The sequence below is a fragment of the Diceros bicornis genome, chromosome 3 (genome assembly GCF_020826845.1).
Source record: "Diceros bicornis minor isolate mBicDic1 chromosome 3, mDicBic1.mat.cur, whole genome shotgun sequence".
NCBI classification, from domain to species: domain Eukaryota; kingdom Metazoa; phylum Chordata; class Mammalia; order Perissodactyla; family Rhinocerotidae; genus Diceros; species Diceros bicornis.
Window position 1 is genome coordinate 21394935 of NC_080742.1, and position 18983 is coordinate 21413917.

General features: G+C 38.1%; 1 protein-coding gene and 1 long non-coding RNA gene across 5 annotated transcripts in view; one reads left to right on the forward strand and one right to left on the reverse strand.

Moving 5' to 3' along the window:
- PCLO (piccolo presynaptic cytomatrix protein) overlaps nt 1-11578 on the reverse strand; it is a 397054-nt gene extending 385476 nt beyond the window's left edge. The window contains exons 1-2 of the mRNA XM_058524613.1: nt 11061-11578; nt 3371-5198 (exon numbers count right to left, since the gene is read on the reverse strand). Coding sequence (XP_058380596.1) covers nt 3371-5198; nt 11061-11308 — 2076 coding nt within the window. The 5' untranslated portion in view covers nt 11309-11578. The remainder of the gene's footprint in view (nt 1-3370; nt 5199-11060) is intronic.
- The window catches only part of LOC131393570 (uncharacterized), a 52277-nt gene continuing 44597 nt past the window's right edge, over nt 11304-18983 (forward strand). For 2 of the 4 annotated variants that reach the window (XR_009215944.1, XR_009215942.1), the window contains exons 1-2: nt 11304-12136; nt 13469-13616. This is a non-coding gene — a long non-coding RNA (uncharacterized LOC131393570). Of the gene's footprint in view, nt 12137-13468; nt 15979-17211; nt 18607-18983 lie in introns of those variants that run through there. The other 2 variants (XR_009215943.1, XR_009215941.1) reach the window with 2 other exon arrangements.

An 18983-nucleotide genomic window follows, 5' to 3' on the forward strand; every position in this document is an offset into this window, starting at 1 on the left:
AAAAATTTGAGGAACTGGCCATTTGTTGGACAAGATTAGGAAGATGTCTTCCTAGGGTTCAGAATTTAGAACTCACATTACATTTTTCCTTATGGGAAAAAAATGAAAGTTAAAATGAAACGTTACTATTAATACTGTAGATCAAATGGCTTTTGATTGCTACCTTAGAACTCAACAACTTATGATATTGTATCTACGTAGAAAACAAGTTGGGAGTAAATTTTAAAAGTCAAGTCTGTTTAAAATATTAAGGTTAATACATGTTGCATTATATTGCAACTTCAAAAGCACTTCATATATTTAAAAACATCTTCTCGGGGGCTGGCCAGGTGGCGTAGCAGTTAAGCGCGTGCCCTCCGTTTCTGCGGCCCGGGTTCACAGGTTTGGATCCCGGGCATGCACCTTGCACCATGCTGCAGCAGCGCCCCACATAAAATAGGGGAAGATGGGCACAGATGTTAGCCCAGGGCCAATCTTCCTCAGCAAAAAGAGGAGGATTCGCATCAGATGTTAGCTCAGGGCTAAACTTTCTCACAAAAAAATAAATAAATACCTTCTCACACAAATGTTCAGTTAATCCCCCTAACTACCCAATGTATTTGGTTGAGAACATATTATTTTCATTTTTTTCAAATAATGTCACTGTTACATAAAGTATAAATGGCTTGCCCAAGCTCGACTTATCAATAATGGGGATGATTTCCTTTATTGAGCTAGTGAGGCCCTCTACCTGCCCCCACATTTCCAACTCCTTTCATGTGTGTCCAAATTCTTCACATTCGCAGCTCAAATACATCTGTTTTCATGAAGATAGTTGTGACACCCCCCGGGTGACAGTGATGGTTTCTTCCTTTGACCTCATAGTTCTTTATCTCTCTTCCTACCATGAGTAAATGGATTTAGTTTGGGTTCTACTCGGTTACTTACTATCAGGGTGATCCTAACAAGTAAATTAACCATAGTAACCACCTGAACATCAGTTTTCTCGTTAGTATAATGGAGAAAACAGAATATATGCCTATAGAATTATTTGGAAATTTAATATTCACAAATAGGAAAGAAATATGTGAACTGTAAAGCCCTACACAAAGTTACTTTTCATATATACATATATACACACACACATTTTTTTTTTCTTTCTTTCTTATATACAACTTTTATTTCCCCAATTTTCTGGTTGAAAAAAGACTCCCTATATAATGAATACTTGATTCTGTCACAGCACTCATTGGTGCTTCACAACCAGGCATTTGATACCAATTTGTCAACTGAATGATCGAATGTGTGACTATATTAATCAAGATAAGTTTCATAAAGGAGAACACTCATTGCTACCTGCTAAAGGTGGAAGGCCCAAATGTGACTTCGATTTCTCTCCAGTCTCATTGCTGATTTCTTCCCCACCACTTCAGCCAACCTAGATTTATCCCTGACTCCTAAATACACCCTGCTTTATTCTGGCTCTAGGTCTTGGACCAAATCATTACCCTCTTCATATCTGTTATTTGTTGAAATAGTATCCATTCTTATATACATAGCTCAAATGCTATTTTCTCCACAAAGCTTTTCTTAATCTCACCCACTAGAAATGACACTTCCTACTCTGAAGTCCACAATATTTGTTCATATCTCTCACAGCTCTTATCATTTGACCACATATTATATTTCCTCGTGCATGGATTATCTAACCTAGTATATTTTGATCATGTTAAGATCAGCATTGTTTTAGTTATCTTTATATCCTACCAAACATAGTAAAATGTCTTCCATAGAGTAGGCACTCAAACAATATACATGGCTTGAATGTCCAATTGCATCTTTCTGCCTTATAAATTGCCACAAAAACATGACAAACATTTTATAAAATGATCATCTACTGTTTAAAGTCATTATTATTGCACATTCCTATCAAGATAGTATACTGTCGTTAGAAACATATCTTTACTAAAATTTAAAAAACTACCAATATGCAAACTACATATAATCTGATTTCCTCCTTACCTTGAATGTATGTTCTTATTAATTGCAATTTTATCATTAAAGAATGGCTTATTTAAACAGCTAAGGTACTCGATATGACTTTTGGCTAAAAGAGTAAAAGATACTTTAGAAAACAACCAGAGGTTGACACATTTTAAATGTACATCATTTTCATCTTTCACTACATGAGAATCCAAACCAATGTAATAGCTACCAATAATCATCATTCTTGTTATTACCAAACATAGATTTTATTTATAACAAAGGTACACAAGTCTCCTCTCTCAGGGATATTTAAATCTCGTAATCCTTCATTGCCTGCTGTTGGTTCCTTCCTGGGCTGTTCGCAGACATAATGCACATACAGCCCACCAACAGCTGTCCACCAGATGGACCTTCCCATTGGGTAGGGGCTATCAGATTTCTTTTAAAAATATATTCTCTTAGACTCTAAGCCTCTTTAGTCTCACTTTATTTATATTACTATACCATTTTCACTGTATTATTTCCTAACTCCAGAGAATTTCTGAGTTTTTCTGCTGTCTTGTGCTTTCTGTCCCTTCTCTACCTATTAAAATACTATTTTATTCGGGGCCTTTAAGTGCTGAGTTAACATTAACTGACTTGCTGAGAATTACTTTTGTACCCTCAATCAGAGTAAACAGCTTTGAACTCATTTTTGTCACTCACATGATCATTTGAACTCATATGATCTGATATGTCAGGAAGGCTTAGCCAGAGACATGGAGATAGAAACTGTGCTCCTTCTGAGAAGACACCCATCAGTGCTGAACCTGCTAATGACTTCTTCTGTTTATGAACTGACTTATGCTGTTATCAATGACTCTCAACTAATGAGGGAAGCATGCCCTCACAGGGTATATCAAAATCACTGGCAGGAAAACGGGCCCGTGCAGTTTGAAAAAGTGTGTTCAATTTTATACTAAAATTGTATTTAGAATTTGAAAACATCATCTACTTTTTTCCCAGCACAAATATGATCCCAGTTAAGAGTATTATAATTTTGCTAGGGAGGAGCAAGAATTTAAAAGTTAAAGTAATATCAATGTTTACTAAATAATAAATAGTGTGGCGCTTACACATAGAGTACAGTGAGTAAATTCTCTGCATCTTTCAATCAACTCATATTTGCTTTATACGCCAAATATATCAGAAACTGTAGCAATATTTTGAGATTATTGGAGAAAATGTTTAAAAAAATTCTAATTTACAATTGGTAGAGAAGAAAAAGAAGGAAGGAAGGAGGGAAAGAAGGAAAGAACCAGAGAAAAACAATGTTACCCTAGCATATCAGCTATAAACTAAGCACCATTTGTAGAAGATGATGATATAGTTTAAGAGTATAGACACAGTGAATAAACGCACTCACCTCAGTTAAATGAGGATTGGGATTAAAACCACAGAGGCTACAGACAGTAGTTTGACACTCAGTGCATGTGTTAAAATTGGCCTTTTCCAGAACATGCAACAGAAGTTCAGTGGTATTGCAAAGAGGACAGATGGTTTTAGGGAGGCCTTGTACTGGAGCCTGTGCTGCAGAGGGAGAAGTCAGTGGCTGCAGAGGTTTTCCACCTCCTGTTTGGCTTACTGATTTTGCAGATTGCTGAGCTGAGAGCTTTACGGGGCCAGGCTGTTGAGGAGGGGGCTTCGCTGGGCCAGGCTGTTGAGGAGGGGGTTTAGCTGGGCCAGGCTGTTGAGGAGGGGGTTTAGCTGGGCCAGGCTGTTGAGGAGGGGGTTTCGCTGGGCCAGGCTGTTGAGGAGGGGGTTTCGCTGGGCCAGGCTGTTGAGGAGGGGGTTTCGCTGGGCCAGGCTGTTGAGGAGGGGGCTTCGCTGGGCCAGGCTGTTGAGGAGGGGGCTTCGCTGGGCCAGGCTGTTGAGGAGGGGGTTTAGCTGGGCCAGGCAGTTGAGGAGGGGGCTTCGCTGGGCCAGGCTGTTGAGCTGGAGTCTTTCCTGGCCCAGGCTGTTGAAGAGGGGGCTTTGCTGGGCCAGGCTGCTGAGGAGGGGGCTTCGCTGGGCCAGGCTGTTGAGTTGGAGTCTTTCCTGGCCCAGGCTGTTGGGGAGGGGGCTTCGCTGGGCCAGGCTGTTGAGCTGGAGTCTTTCCTGGCCCAGGCTGTTGAGGAGGGGGCTTCACTGGGCCAGGCTGTTGAGGAGGGGGCTTTGCTGGCCCAACTTGCTGAGCTGGAGTCTTTGCAGGCCCAGGTGGCTGAGCTGGAGTCTTTGCAGGCCCAGGTGGCTGAGCTGGAGTCTTTGCAGGCCCAGGTGGCTGAGCTGGAGTCTTTGCAGGCCCAGGTGGCTGAGACGGAGGTTTCTCTGACCCAACCTGTTGAGCTTGAGGCTTTGCAGGCCCAGGTGGCTGAGCTGGAGACTGTGGCCCAGGCTGCAGAGCTGTAGGCTTTGTTGTCCCTGGTGGCTGGGCTGGGGGTTTTGCTGTTGGCTGTGGAGGTGAGGGCTTTGCAGGCCCAGGTTGTGCTGTGGAAAGTTTTTCAGGTCCAGGTTGCTGGGCTGGAGGTTTCCCAGGACTTGCTTGCTGAATAGTTGGTTTGGATGGACTTTGTACTGAGGGTTTAACTGATTCTCCCCTTACTGTGTCTGACTGTTTAGTCTGAGGCCTGGCTGTATCTCTTTGAAGTGGCAATTTGGCCTGGTCTGTCTGAGGAGCCTGGGTAATCCCCTGAATTGGCTTTCCTGTCCCTGGAGGTTGTGATTTAGTTTTTTCTGGTTGCTGAGAAGATACTGATTTTGGAGAGCCATCCTGCTGAAGTGGGGCCCTCACAGGTCCTTGCTGCTTACGAACTGGCTTGGGTGACTGTTGTGATAGAGGCTTTACAATTCCTTCAGGTTTTCCTTGTTCCTTCTGAGCTATTTTTTGTTTCTTGGCAGTGTCTTCCTGGGATGCATCAGAGTCTGATATCAAATCAAAAGGATTGAATTTATTTACAACAGAGGAGACAGCACTTAAAGGGTTAACCTCTGAGAGGAAGCCAGGCATCATGCTAGATTTGTGCTCTTCCTTAAAATCAGTTCTGGACTTTGATTCTTTCAAGCTAATAGTGGAAGGACTCCTTCCAGGCAATTTCTGCTCTGACCTCAGAGTGTCTGTAGTTCTGCTTTTACTGAGACCAGGCTGAGCTGGACGCCCAGGGTCTGGCGGCTTTCCTGGTTGCTTTGGAGAATGACTACTATCCAACTCTTGTTTCCTAGAAGAGTGAAACAAAAAGAAGTGAAAATAATGGAAATTATCTCAACTTAAAATAATATTAAAAAGCTATTACTTTCTTGCATCCTGTAAATGATCATAAAACTTTTAATGTCTTGGTTTCTTTCTTTACATGGGTAGAGACTTTCAACAAGGAGGTGAAGGGGGAAAAACAATATTTGCTACTATGAGGGATGAAAAATGAAGATATCTAGTTAGAAAGTACTTATAATAAAAATAATTTACATTTACATTTAATAGAACCTCACCATACTTAAATCCTAATTAAATATATTAACTCAATGCAACCCCATGTCACAGTACATTCATGTTCACAAAGTATATCCTTTTTGATCAAAAGTTATGATCAAAGAATGTTAGTTTCGCAAATACCAGCAGCACTAAAAAGTAAAAATATTCACTTTAAAATGTGGGAGTTTGCTGCAACTATTTTTTTTTTTTACTTGATTATGAGAATTTACATTAGTTACATAAAGCATACAATGTGACAACAGGGGAGCTTCTAGTAAAGGAGATTACATGATGTCTTTCCAGGGACTCTGAGAAAGTTGATAATCTATTCAGTTTTACTCTATTCTGTCTAAAAGGTAATATCCATTAAATATTATCCTTATTAAACTTTACAGAATGAGAATTCCTACTGTGATTAATTAGAAATTTTTCAGAAATAATTCCATCTTTCTTGTGAAAGAATAGTGTCATATCATTTAATTATTTTTCCAATAGCTAATTCTTAATCTGAGATATCTATGCAAAGTCACAATAGATGCCTAAAGCATCTTAGATATAGCCTGGTATATGAATAGTAACAAGCTGATTGTGACCCCACTTTTGAAAAGGATTGTTACTTTCCTCAGAGGAAGAAAACACATAATGATCTCTTTACTTAATGTTTTCTACAACATTTACTATTGCCATTGTCAGATTATTAATAATATTATATTTTATTGATGATTTAAAAATGTAACAAGTAATTAATTTACAAGAATTCTTTTAATTCATAGACAAATATACAAGACAAATTTTTTAAAATAGTTTTGGAAACATGATCAATTTTAAATGACTATGGTCAAATAATTAAAATAGTTTTTTTATATATATTTTCAGCCAAAAATCAAGTACATTCATTTTTGAAATAAGCCATTCTTTACTGATAAAGTTGCAACTAATAAGAACACGTTGCATTAGAATTATGGAAAAAAATCAAATTATTAGTATTTTGTTTGATACATGTAGCTTTCTAATTTTGGAAAAGATTTATTTCCTTTTAATTAAAAGAAAAAAAGAGGAAAGAAACACAGCGATTCAGTAGCATTTAAAATATGAGATGATCACAATGAAGTTCTACAGGTTTTAATTTGTTTTGTCAAAATGTACCTGCTGATGAACCAGACCATAAATGTTTAATTTCAGATCATTCGGTATTCAATATGAATTAAGTTTTTGAAATTCCCCTAATGAAATAGAAATTTGAGTTTAGATCAAGATGTAAGGCATAGTAGAAAGAAACACAGAAGCATTACTTCTAAATAGCAAAGGGTCAGAGAGAAAAAAATCTATAATGACAATGTATGTGCAAAGTGATTTTCTAATAAAAGAGGAATAAATATAATTCTTAGTTCTGGCAATTTCCTCCAATAAAAAAGTTACAAAAACTTTAGATATTACCATGTTTCTGAAGCCTTTACCTAAACAAGGAGCTAAAATTATTACTCTCATTAATTCCATCAGTTCTAAGATATCGTTTAAAATGCATAGCTACCTATGTCCATTTGGGGAAAATAATTTTGAATGTTTCTTTATAGGTCTCCCTATGTGCTCCCCTCCATATGAAGGCAGAAGAGCCACAGAAAACATCCTAAAATAGATTATTTTCAAAAACTTCCACTGTTCAGATCTTCACATTATTCTAGAAACGTTCCACATTCAATTAATAAAATCTACCACTCCTCTGAAGGGCATATGCTTAGGAAATATGTTATAGAAGTGACTATCCTCTAAGTAATTATTTAGGCATTTTATTAAATTGGCTCCCTTGTACACAGTCCTAGAAATCTATATTTAAACAGGGTACAAAAAAATCTATTCTTAATTTAACTAAATTGTCCTCTCTTGAAAATACTATTAAACTTAATCGTTGTTTTTGTGATATTATTTCACTAAAACCAACATATGTACAAAATAAAAAACAAACTTTGTGAATACCAAATATTTGTGATAACAACAACAAAATTTAAGCAAGCTGCTTGCATCAGAAATTATAATTGTGTGTACTTCCTACAAATATAAGTTTTATTATATTATAGAACCCCCTGTGAGAAAATACCTATATAGCTATAAAAACTGCCCTACTATTTAAACTTAGTTTTAGTTGCTATAATTACGTAAATAAATGCAAAACATAAAGATCTGGGAGTGAGGAAAAAAAAGACAATCATTAAGAAAAGATATAGGCTTAATACTGAACAAAAATATAAAGATGTCTTAGCTAACTGTGGTCTTTTGGTGAATTTTTGTTTGGTATAACAGTTGTTCTGTTAAAAAGGAAAATGACTAAAATGCAATCTGTGTCTGGTGTACTAGACTGCAAACTCCTAGAGAGAGAGCTTGTTTCACTCATCTTGATATCACTAGAACCAAACCTAGTAACTAAGTAGATGAGCAATAATGTTTGATGAATGAATGAATAAATGAATGAATAACATTGAGTGCAGGAATGAATTAACATATCAGATTTTTGTTTTACTCTACATCAACGTTTCTTGAATTTGTTTCACTGCAAATTCTTCTACAGGCTTTCTGAGGCATAAACAGAAACATTCCATATTCATTTTAGAACCTGAACTTGGCCTGTTGTTCTAGGAAGAAAAACAATTGTGGAGATGTCTACCCAGCAGGGGAAGCCCAAAGGAATGCTAAAGAAAATCATCGATTCAGTCAGAATTCTTACAAAATATTCTTCTAATCACAACTGTTTTTCAGTAAAGCTCTTCTCATATGACATATCTGTAGTTGTAAATAGAATGAATAAAAATTTAATAAAATTGCATTTCCCTGGGTCTACAATGAATTAAAAATCAAAAATCCAAGAGCACTTCATTTGTAACCTGTAACTTCTAGCTTGTAACTAGTTATGTTTTATACAATCTCCCTTTTCATTTTACTATTGTCATCCCCAGATTAGAATTTTTTTCATAGGGTAGCAGAAAAAAATGTTTCAGCTACAAAGGAGATATACATGTATTCAAGTGTAAGAATGTAAAAGCAGCTGGAATGCTAAAATATGTTTTTAAATGTAACAAAACAGGCAATGACACTTGACAGTGCTGAGTCATAAAATTTTGTAATATTAGAAACATAAGCAACTTTAGCAATATCTATTCATTTTTATACTGTAGAGGATACTAGGACTTAGAGAGGCTAAGAGATGAATTCAAGGTTATAAAACTAGTTAGTTAGAGAAATCTGGTGTCCTGACTCCTGGTGGGGGTGGGGAGCGGGCAGAATCTCCACTACATTGCACTGACTTCTTCATATGTAAAAGAATATAGATACATCAAAATAACTCATAATGATAAATAATTCACCATAAAACTTGTCTGTAGCCATCATTGCCAGTGCCAGTCACTGCTGATACTGATATTACTACTTTTTATATTTAGAGGGTTCCTTCAAATTAAAATTCAAACAAACACATCCCTGTCAATTTCTAATTGATCCTCACAACGACTCTTCAAGACAGGTAAGACAAGTATCACTTGCCTTATTTAGAGGCAAGGAAACTGAGGCACATATGGCTGAGGAGCACATATAATTTGCCACGAGTCAGTCAAAATTAATAGGATAAGAACCTAGGCCTTTGGGCTCTCAACTCTTATTTCTCAAAAAAAAATCAAACCCCACCATGTCTAATTCACAACACTTAACCTCTTAAAACTTCAGATAATTTAGATATACTTTCTTATATATATTTAAGTTAATGTATTTCTTAAAATTTAAATGATAAATCAAGTATTTCTTTGATTATTACATACGAGGATAATCACTTTCCAAAAATTGTATGCCTTTTACAGAAATCTTTCAGTAAAACATAAGCAGGTTGCAAAAATCAGAAAAGTATTATTCATATATATTTGGATGACACCTCCACCAATAACGTTTCAGCTACAAATTACCTATTAATAAGAATTCTATCATAACAAAATTATCAATGGACAGCTTTAAAAGTATGCTATCTGATACAAATACTGCATAAAACATCACAGTTTCATAGGCTGAAATAACATTTTTCAGCCACCGTAGGAACAGAAGAAAAGTTAGGAATTTAGAAATCAAAGCTCACACTTTTCTTGGTATCTGTAACCAGCGTTCTAAACCTGTTGCTTGTGCCTCTTAGGAAAAATTGCAGAAGAGCTGGCATACATTTCTAAAAGGCTAATAAAAGTATTGTACCTGGTTATTATCCTATGAAAATCTAGTATATGAACATTCAAAATTTTTTCCAAGTCAAGTGTTTGTCAGTAGAGAAAAACAGTACATATCTTAAGCTGTACTACTTAAGGTAATGGATAAGAAAAGCTTTATACCAAAGAAATAGCCCAATATATTACTAGTTTAAAAACAAAGAATAACATATTCAATGCAAAGGAGTTAGTTTTTACTAGCAGTGGTAGTTTCATTTTAAGGAAATAAGAGTTTTTACTTGATAGATTTTAGGCATTTAAGAATCTACACCTATATATCCAGATCTTTCGTATTTCCTATTTCGCAAATGAAAACTGTAGGTTTCCTCTCAGTTATCCCTCTTTTTTATTCCTCTCAGTTATAAAAATCAAAAAGCAGGAATGGTTTCAGGACCACGGACAGGGAACTGTTCTCTAAGGGAGGGTGCAAAGTTAAGGGTTTGTTTATAATAATAAAGGCAGGGCAGGCACAGTGATTACACCCTCTTAGTACTCTAATTAGAAAACAACTAATTTATTAGGATGAAGGAAAATGGAGAGCTAGAAAGGGAAACGAATATGTTAATATTACAGATTTAGCTCTTAACTGCCTGTGCAAGTTGTCATTTATTTGCTTTGTCTTTAAAAGTATGTATTGGAAACTATTTTAAGATAACACAAATTCACACGTTATTTCATAAGCTGTAAGATACTTTTGTACGTAAACGGGAAGTGGTTTAAAAAAATAACATATGCTAATTCAGAAATACCTGTACAGCACCTGCTCTGCCGTGACCAAACCATCTGCTTAAGGCCACAATATATTTTAGGGTCCCTCATTGAATATAAAAGGTGTATTCATCAGGTAGAATACCTTCTACCTAAATAACTCCAATTCTCCTCTAGGGGTAGGGTGAGAAGGAAGGACCAATCACCTCTGGGAGAATTAAAGGTATTGTTAGAGAAATTTAGACATCATTCACGGAGAAAAAGACCCCAAATGACTGAGCACGTTTAAACAGAGACAGGCAAACACAGCTCTATCCATTTCCCAACACGTCCGTTTTGTATTAATGGAAGACTTCTAGATTAGTAAAACACTGGAGGGCGTCTCTCCAAGCCATCCTAGAGGAAAAGGGTTCCAAAAGGCCAAAAATCAAATCCTAAAATCACAGTTCCAAGAATGCAACCCTTGAGTATCCCACTAGAAACTCTACAATGCATCACTTGTATTCTGCTCATTAGAAGGCTTATGATCTCTTTATCGCCACCCCATTAGAGAGAATAAAATGAACGGAGGCGACATATATGTACTGCTGTGCTGGCACATACGGGCTGGCACATATGTGCACGGGAAGCTGTACATATACGCCCGGACATATACATCATGCTGTGCGTGCCTGTGCATGGAAGGCGGCTCCGCAGCGGCCGGGGGAACGCTTTCCTTGGGCAGCCCCTGCGCCCTTGACATGACAGCGGCGATCTGTCTCCTCTCCTCTTCGCTTAGCTGGCTCAGATCCGCCTCCATGCCGGCCGGGATCACGGTGTGCAAGGGGCTCCCCGCCCCGCCAGCCCCTCCTCCGGCGGCCGCCGCCGCCGCCAGCCCTTCCGGGAGCCCTTCCCCTTCCAAGCTCGCCTCGTTGCCCATGGCTCAGGGAGACTCGGGGCCGCCGCGCTCCCTCCTTGCGCTGCGTCCCCGTCGGAAAGCCCGCGGCCCGAGGAGCACCCAGAGCCAGGGTCCGCCGCGGGGCGTGCAGGCGGCGGAGTCCCTGGGCTCGGACCGGGCACCGCTGCCCAGAACGCCAGGCGGGGATTAGTTCAGCTCGCAGGTGACGCCCGCAGCCGGTGCTTCCTCCATGTTGGACAACGCCAGGCAAAACCTTTGCAGAAGACAACTCCCCAACGCCACCTCAGCGCCCCGAGCCGGGGAGAAGCAGATCTGAGCGGTGCCAGCCGGGCGCCGCCCGCCCCTCCCACCGCGCCCCGCCTCCTCGCCCGCGCCCTCGCAGTGCGCATGCCCCTCTCGGAACAGGTGATGTTCGCGCCCGCGCCCATGCCGCTCTGCGTCTCTCCGTATCCTTCTTCATTCTCAGCACCGATTTAAAGGGGCCCGGCGAGAGTACAGCTGAAAACCGAGACGAAGCAGCCGACGTTTCTTTCAGGCGTATTTCAGGTTAAGGATGCCTTAACCTGAGTTTTAGCGGACTACATTCAAGGAGGGGCGAGGAGGGGCTGGAGGGGAAGTGTCTGCTTCCAGCTTTGGCTCATGGGATTTGTAGTTTAAATTTTATTTTATTTTTTTTTAGGGAGGGTTTTAAAAGATCCTAGGAATGGCTTCAGGTAACTGAAGATGAACAGGAGAAACCTCTGATACCTATGGCACAAATTTCCCAGAAGGAGCTAAAACTGGCACCTTTCGTTTAGAACTTTCCCAGAACAATTAGATTAAAACCCTACATGTGACATCAGTAAGCAGGTAAGGTTTTTGAATGCTTATCACTGTATTGTTCCCTAAAGGGACTGCACAAAAGTAAAGGATTATGGTAAATTGTGGATGGGATACTGTAGTAAGATCCAGATTGTAGAATATTAAAATGTTATAGTAGTGTGAAATTTTGAAAATATGAATTCAATCCCTTTTTTGTACAAATGTGGACAGAACCCAAAAAGGTAAATTAAATTGTATAGAGTCACACAGCTGGTTAGCAGCAGACATATAATTAATAACCACTTTTTAGACCCCCTCCTCACCCACCCCCAACACACACACTTTTCTTGCTATTACATTTCTTAGAAGGGAGTGTTTTAGCTCAGCACTGGATCTGCAGCCCGGTTTTTGCTACCTACCTTTCCTAACGGAATGGACTTAATGCTCCAACTGTTGATGTTAAAGAAAATCAAAAGGTAACAACTGGGAACGTATGAATAAATTACAGAGAAATGAGTAAGTTGCTTAGAAAGTAAGTTTCCAACTCTTTGCAATAATCATTATAATGGTTTGATATTGTACATTCCACTTGTGTCAAAACTAAAAAATGGTACAGTTATAACAATTTGTGACTACATTACTGCTTTTAAAGATGGCTAGTCATCAGATGAAGTATCCTTACTGGTTGAGTTCCTGCAAAAACTTTGCATAAACTTTGATTCTCTCATAATATATTGAGATGAGACTTTCAAAGTTAACACTGGAGGAGTCATTCGTTTAAATAGAGAAGAGAATGCTCTCACTTTATACAAACAAATCAAGCTGAGGTAACTTGATGTTCTGATGGCCCCATTTGGAGGCAAATACACTACCATCACACATTTTAGAAATGTGTTGCTTCAAAAAGGAAGAAAATAAGGTATACAATCTTGAATCATAATGCCTTCTCTGACAAAATGAGTAACTACTCCATGGCCCAGGCTGCCCTAAGAATCAGTAACATTCTAGATGGAGATGAGGAAGGAGAAAATTCACATGCTGGCAATTTTCTCATAATATGCTCAAGTTTTGTGGGAATAAAGTATATTTGATGTATTCACATCCACAAACCACAATCTTAAAAAACTGGTAAGATGAATACCCTTTCAAACTCTAGTCTCAGAATAATGATTATACTGAGAAAATAAATTGTTAACTCCATATTCTCTTCCATTGTAGATGGAAAGGAGCCTGTGAAGTAATAAGAAAGAAATAAGAAGTGATAATTAGTACGCAAAGTAATATTGATAGGCTAAACAAAAAGCAATAATTTATAAGATGGGAATATTATAGCCCATTGAGCAAACTCGTGCATTTACCTTCTTCCCTCCTCTCTCCCAGGAGCAAATATCATCAGAAAACAGAAAAATGGGATATATGGTGTGAAGAGTAAATGGACTGTGAAAACAAGAGATCTGATGGTGACACTTGGGAAGCATTTTGGTTGTTGACTTTCTTAAATAACTTTGCTTTTGGGACCTATATAACTGTGAGTTTCCAATAACATTTCTTTTTTCAGTCTTCCGTTTGGGCTTACAGTTGCTTGTGCTTGGGAGGTGTTTCTGATCTAAAGAGAAACGCTAGAGCAAAGTCCAGGTGCATTCCTCGTGTACGAATTCTCAGAATTCTAAAGGTACAAAGATTAGAAGTTAAATGCTATAGATAACTTATGAAGTTTTTCTTTGCTTACCTAGAAAAATAGCATAATTAGTTTCCTTCTGCAAATTAACTATTGGTGCTATACTCAAAATCTTTGTTGCTCCTTGTTCATTATATAGTTACTTTAGTGATTATTTACAGTCGTGCATCGCTTAACGATGGGGATGCATTCAGAGAAATGCATTGTTAGGCGATTTTGGTTGTTGTGCAAACATCATAGAGTGTACTTACACAAACCTAGATGGTATAGCCTACTACACCCCTAGGCTATGTGGTACTAATCTTACGGAAACACCATCGTATATGCTGTGCCTCATTGACCTAAACATCGTTATGTTTCAAATACATGACTGTATTTGAACTTAGATTTAATTTAATAAGCTGATAGTTCAGTTCCGATTCACTCAGCCTGATAGGTGAGTCATGAAATGAATCAATTACTGAAAACCTCCACTGTTATATACCATTATGTCTTTCTAAAGTGACTTAACTCCAGAAAACCAGATCTTTACCTTTTGTTTAATTCTTGTCTCAGTTTCCCGGGTAGTTTCTATTTTAGTAGATTAGAACCAATCTAAATGGGATAGTTAACAACTAAACATGACTAGATAATGATTCCTTGGAATTGGGTGGCCCAGTCTACCCGTGTCCTTGCAGATACCACTCAAGCCGGGATGAACTCAAATAGACCACCTGTGCACTGTCACATGTGCAATATTGAATAAATTACGGACTTTGCACAAATTGAAGTTAGAATAGTCTTCATCAAATATAGAAAAATGTAATCTCACTAGTTTTTAAAAACATACAGTTAAATAATCTTCATGTAAATTTAGCCTATTTAATTAAAAATAATAGCATGTATTTATTGAACTCTTTTTAGTAAGCAATAATCTTATTATTGGATTATTTTTTAATTGCCCCTATTAAAGCCATTAAAATAATGCTAGTGAGTGTTTTGTAAAATAGGCCCTTTCATAAGCTAAATTTGAGAGTAAATAGATTCAACCTTTCTGGAAAATAATTTGGCAATATTTATCAAAAGCCTTAAAAAGATTCATAATCTGAGATACACTTCTGGAAATCGGTCCTAAAGAGGTTGAGTTGCAAAAAATGGTTTTGTGAACAAAAAAGTTCACTGCAGTATTATTTATAATAGCAATAAATTAAAACAGTCATATTGCCTCAGTATAGAAGAAAGGAGAAGTAAAACCTGGTACAATTAGATGATAGTATTTTATGAGGCTATTTATTTAAAATAATGCTTTTAAAGTCTTCATTATAACATGGGAAAAATTTCACAAAGTATACATGGGGTAAATTTTCATAAAGTTATGTGATCATAAATGTGCAAAAAAATGAAACCCTTAAAATGCATAGGAAAAAACAAGAAACAAATCAAACAAATAAACCAACCCAAAAAACCCATATATATTTAATGGCAGGACCATAGGTAATCTTACTTTTTCTTTATAATTTTCTTTATTTTCCAAAGTAAATTTGTAGTTGTTTTTTATGGTGTAAGAGTACCAGTAATTATTACTAATCATTTTTTTAAAACAACAAAAATAACACAGCCTGTTAAGCTAGGGAATCAAATTGCTGACAAATGCCTCTGAAGAAGCTGAAAAAAATGATGTGGTCAATACCGTGACAGTGATTTTATGTGATGTGATGAATAGTAAAACTCAAACTATTCTTATACTTTCTATATTTAAAAGTCCATGCATTTTAGTGTATGTGTGGATGTGTAGATTCATGTTTGTATAAATATAGACAATATGACATAATTTTTATATAGGCACATGTCTTTTTTTTTAATGTTCCTTCTCTAATAGAAGGTAAGTGAGGCTCGTGGTAATTTAATGGAATAAGACCCTCCAGTGGCTTACGGTCCAGCTCCATTTTTTACTGTGGCTGAGCTGCTTCTCGATTGCTGCTCTCAGCCATTTTTGTTAGCTCTGCTTTAAAATGAGATTTGCAGCTAGAGGGAAGGCAATTCAAGTGAGATTACAGTTGATTATGAATTGGCTTCTCAATTTTGAGGGAAAAAACATCAGAAGTGTTTTAGAGAAAAGTTTGACAAATTTATTTTTGAATTATGACATCTGGAATATCAGCCAGTTTCTTTCCCTTGATTCTTATTCCAAAGTAAATCTGTAATGTAAAATAAAGGAGAAAGTTGCTTGTATTTAAAATATGTTTCTTTCCTTCATTAAGTAGTAGATAATAACAACAATAAACAAACACATAGGGACAGAGAGTGGATTGGTGGTTACCAGAGGGGAAGCGGGGAGGGAGGAGGGTGAAAGGGATAATTCGGCACATGTGTGTGGTCATGGGTTGTAATTAGTATTTTGGTGGTGAACATGATGTAGTCCATGCAGAAATCGAAGTACAATGATGTACACCTGAAATTTTTACAATGTTATAAACCAATGTTACTGCAATAAACAAAAAATTAAAAATAAATAAATTAATTAAATAAAATAAAATATGTTTCTATAGACATAGGATGTATACAACATTAAGAATAAAAGTTTCTATTTCAGTTTATAAGTTTGTAAATTGAAAATTACTAATAAGTCACGAGGTTGTAACTTAGATGATTCAGCATTATTTATTCACCCATTTTAAAAATAGGCTTTAGAATTCCAAACCTACTCTTTGGAAAATGGGGACATGTGTGCGTGTCTTATTCTTTTTTTTTTTTTTTAAAGATTTTAATTTTGCAGAATCTCTTTTTTTGTTTATTTCTTTGTGAGGGAGATCAGCCCTGAGCTAACATCCATGCTAATCCTCCTCTTTTTGCTGAGGAAGACCGGCTCTGCGCTAACATCTATTGCCAATCCTCCTCCTTTTTTTTTTTTTTTTCTTCCCCAAAGCCCCAGTAGATAGTTGTATGTCATAGTTGCACATCCTTCTAGTTGCTGTATGTGGGACGGGGCCTCAGCATGGCTGGATGAGCAGTGGCTCGGTGCGTGCCCAGGATCCGAACCCCAGGCCGCCAGTAGCGGAGCACACGCACTTAACCGCTAAGCCACCGGGCCGGCCCACGTGTCTTATTCTTGATGGTGTTTTGGTTGATGATGCCGGACTTTAAATCCTAGCCCTGCCTATTTGGGTTAGTAAGTCATTGATTTTTCAGAACTTGAGGTTCCTCAACTGTAAAAACGGAGAAAATAATATACTACCTCTCAGGGTTCTTGTGATAATTAAATGAAAAGAAGATGTGAATGCACTTGTACCCTAGGAAACATACTAGCACAGCTGTGGTACGTTGTCACAATGCTGGTCCTCACTCACTCGTACCTCCCTGTGTCCACTACCCTTTCCAGTGGGACTGCCCACTCCCCATCAGGAGGTTGGGTCTGTTTCCTCACTCCTTAACTGAAACTGAATCTCTGCCTTATTTTTACCAAAAGAGTGTGATGGGAGTGGCGTGTAACTTCCCAAGCTAGCCTTCCAATCTGGCCCTCCTCATACCTGGAGACCTCCATGCTCTGAAGAAGCCCAGGAGGCGCGATGCCGTGAAGAGAGGAGCCCAGCCGCTCCAGCCTCCAGCGTCTCAGCTGAGGCCTTCGTGAGTCCCCTTGGAGCACCTGCCTCAGCTGCGGTACCTGCTGGCTACAGTCCCATCAGTGAACCTGATGAACCAACAGAACTGCCCGGTCAACCCAAAGAATCATGAGATTTATTCTAGTGACTGTTTTCCCATTTACTGTCCAGTTGGACTTATTTTTTGGAGTAGTTTGTTCAAGATTTCCAAATACCACCCTTCTAAACTATAAATGGAAAAGAGCCCAATTATACTGCGTACTTGCATATTGTTTCGTGAAAGCCTCAAACAAGAAAATATATGGGAAGATGATCTTTGAACTATGTAATTCTATCCAAATATAAAGTTATAAAACGAAAGATGGAGGACTTATTCATAAGAATTTTTCTGAGGAAGCCCAATGCATCAGAGAAACTGCTGGAGGAGGAGGGTGACACTCTTCAGGCCCTACTCAAGGTGGTGGCTAGATTACAGCTTTAAAGATTCCTGGGTGAAACGCTTGGAATCAGAGGTTCAAACATATTTTTAGGATTTTATGAAGTTAATATGATACATATACTAAGTGCCTTTAATATATATTCCGTAAAACCTGTTAATATTCACATTAACTTCTAAAGGAGTCAGGATCGCATTCACTAGAGAATACTCAAGTTTCCCAAGCCTGGTGATGGATTGGAGTTCAGACATTTTGAGAAGAGAAGCTAGGGCTTATCTGAATTGCTCTGCAGAATAAAGAGAGAACAATTTGAATTGGTTAAGTAGCATGGATTGGACAACAAAAGTAGAGAAATGTATAAGGGAAGGAAGGAACCTGATGGCACTTACTTTGTGGAAAGGGGAAATGGAAATGTCCTCACTGCTACCCTCTAGTGGTGATGTAGCCTAGAGGACTTTGCAGGACTGACATGTCAATGAGTCTTCAAGGTGGTTTTTGTGGATTGTGCAATGTAAAGCCCAGCTTTGTCTCTCTCATGCAAATTCCAGGAAAGTCCACATTACTAAGGCATTTGTACATGAATTCTTTGAGAAGGGGTAGGGGTGCAGGGTACAGAAAGAGAAGCAGAGCTTTATATCCAAGTTGATATATGTTAAAAATATAGGCATTATAGGGGCTGGCCGGGTGGCATAGTAGTTAAGTTCACACTCTCTGCTTCGGCCGCCTGGTTCATGGGTTCGGATCCTGGGCACGGACCTATGCACAGCTTGTCAAGCCATGGCAGGTGTCCCACATAAAATGGAGGATGATGGGCACAGATGTTAGCTTGGGGCCAATCTTCCTCAGGAAAAAGAGGAGGATTGGCAACAGATGTTAGCTCAGTGCTAATCTTCCTCACCAAAAAAATAATATATATATATAGGCATTATAGATATTACATGCATACACAGGAGCTGGGGGACAAAGGACATCTGATGTGTTTCAGTCATTATTATCATATGTGCTGAAGTGCAAGGTTTGTTATGAATTTCAAAGAGCCCCATAATTTTTTAATGTGCTAATGCCAAACTAATGGGAGAAAGCTTTGGGAAGTTTTGCTGTTATCTGTTTGCCAGCAGAAAAAGAATAGATTAATTTCAATAGGGATATGTAAAGTACAATGGCAAAAATTAAAAATTACTCTTAATGATAATAGTTCAAAA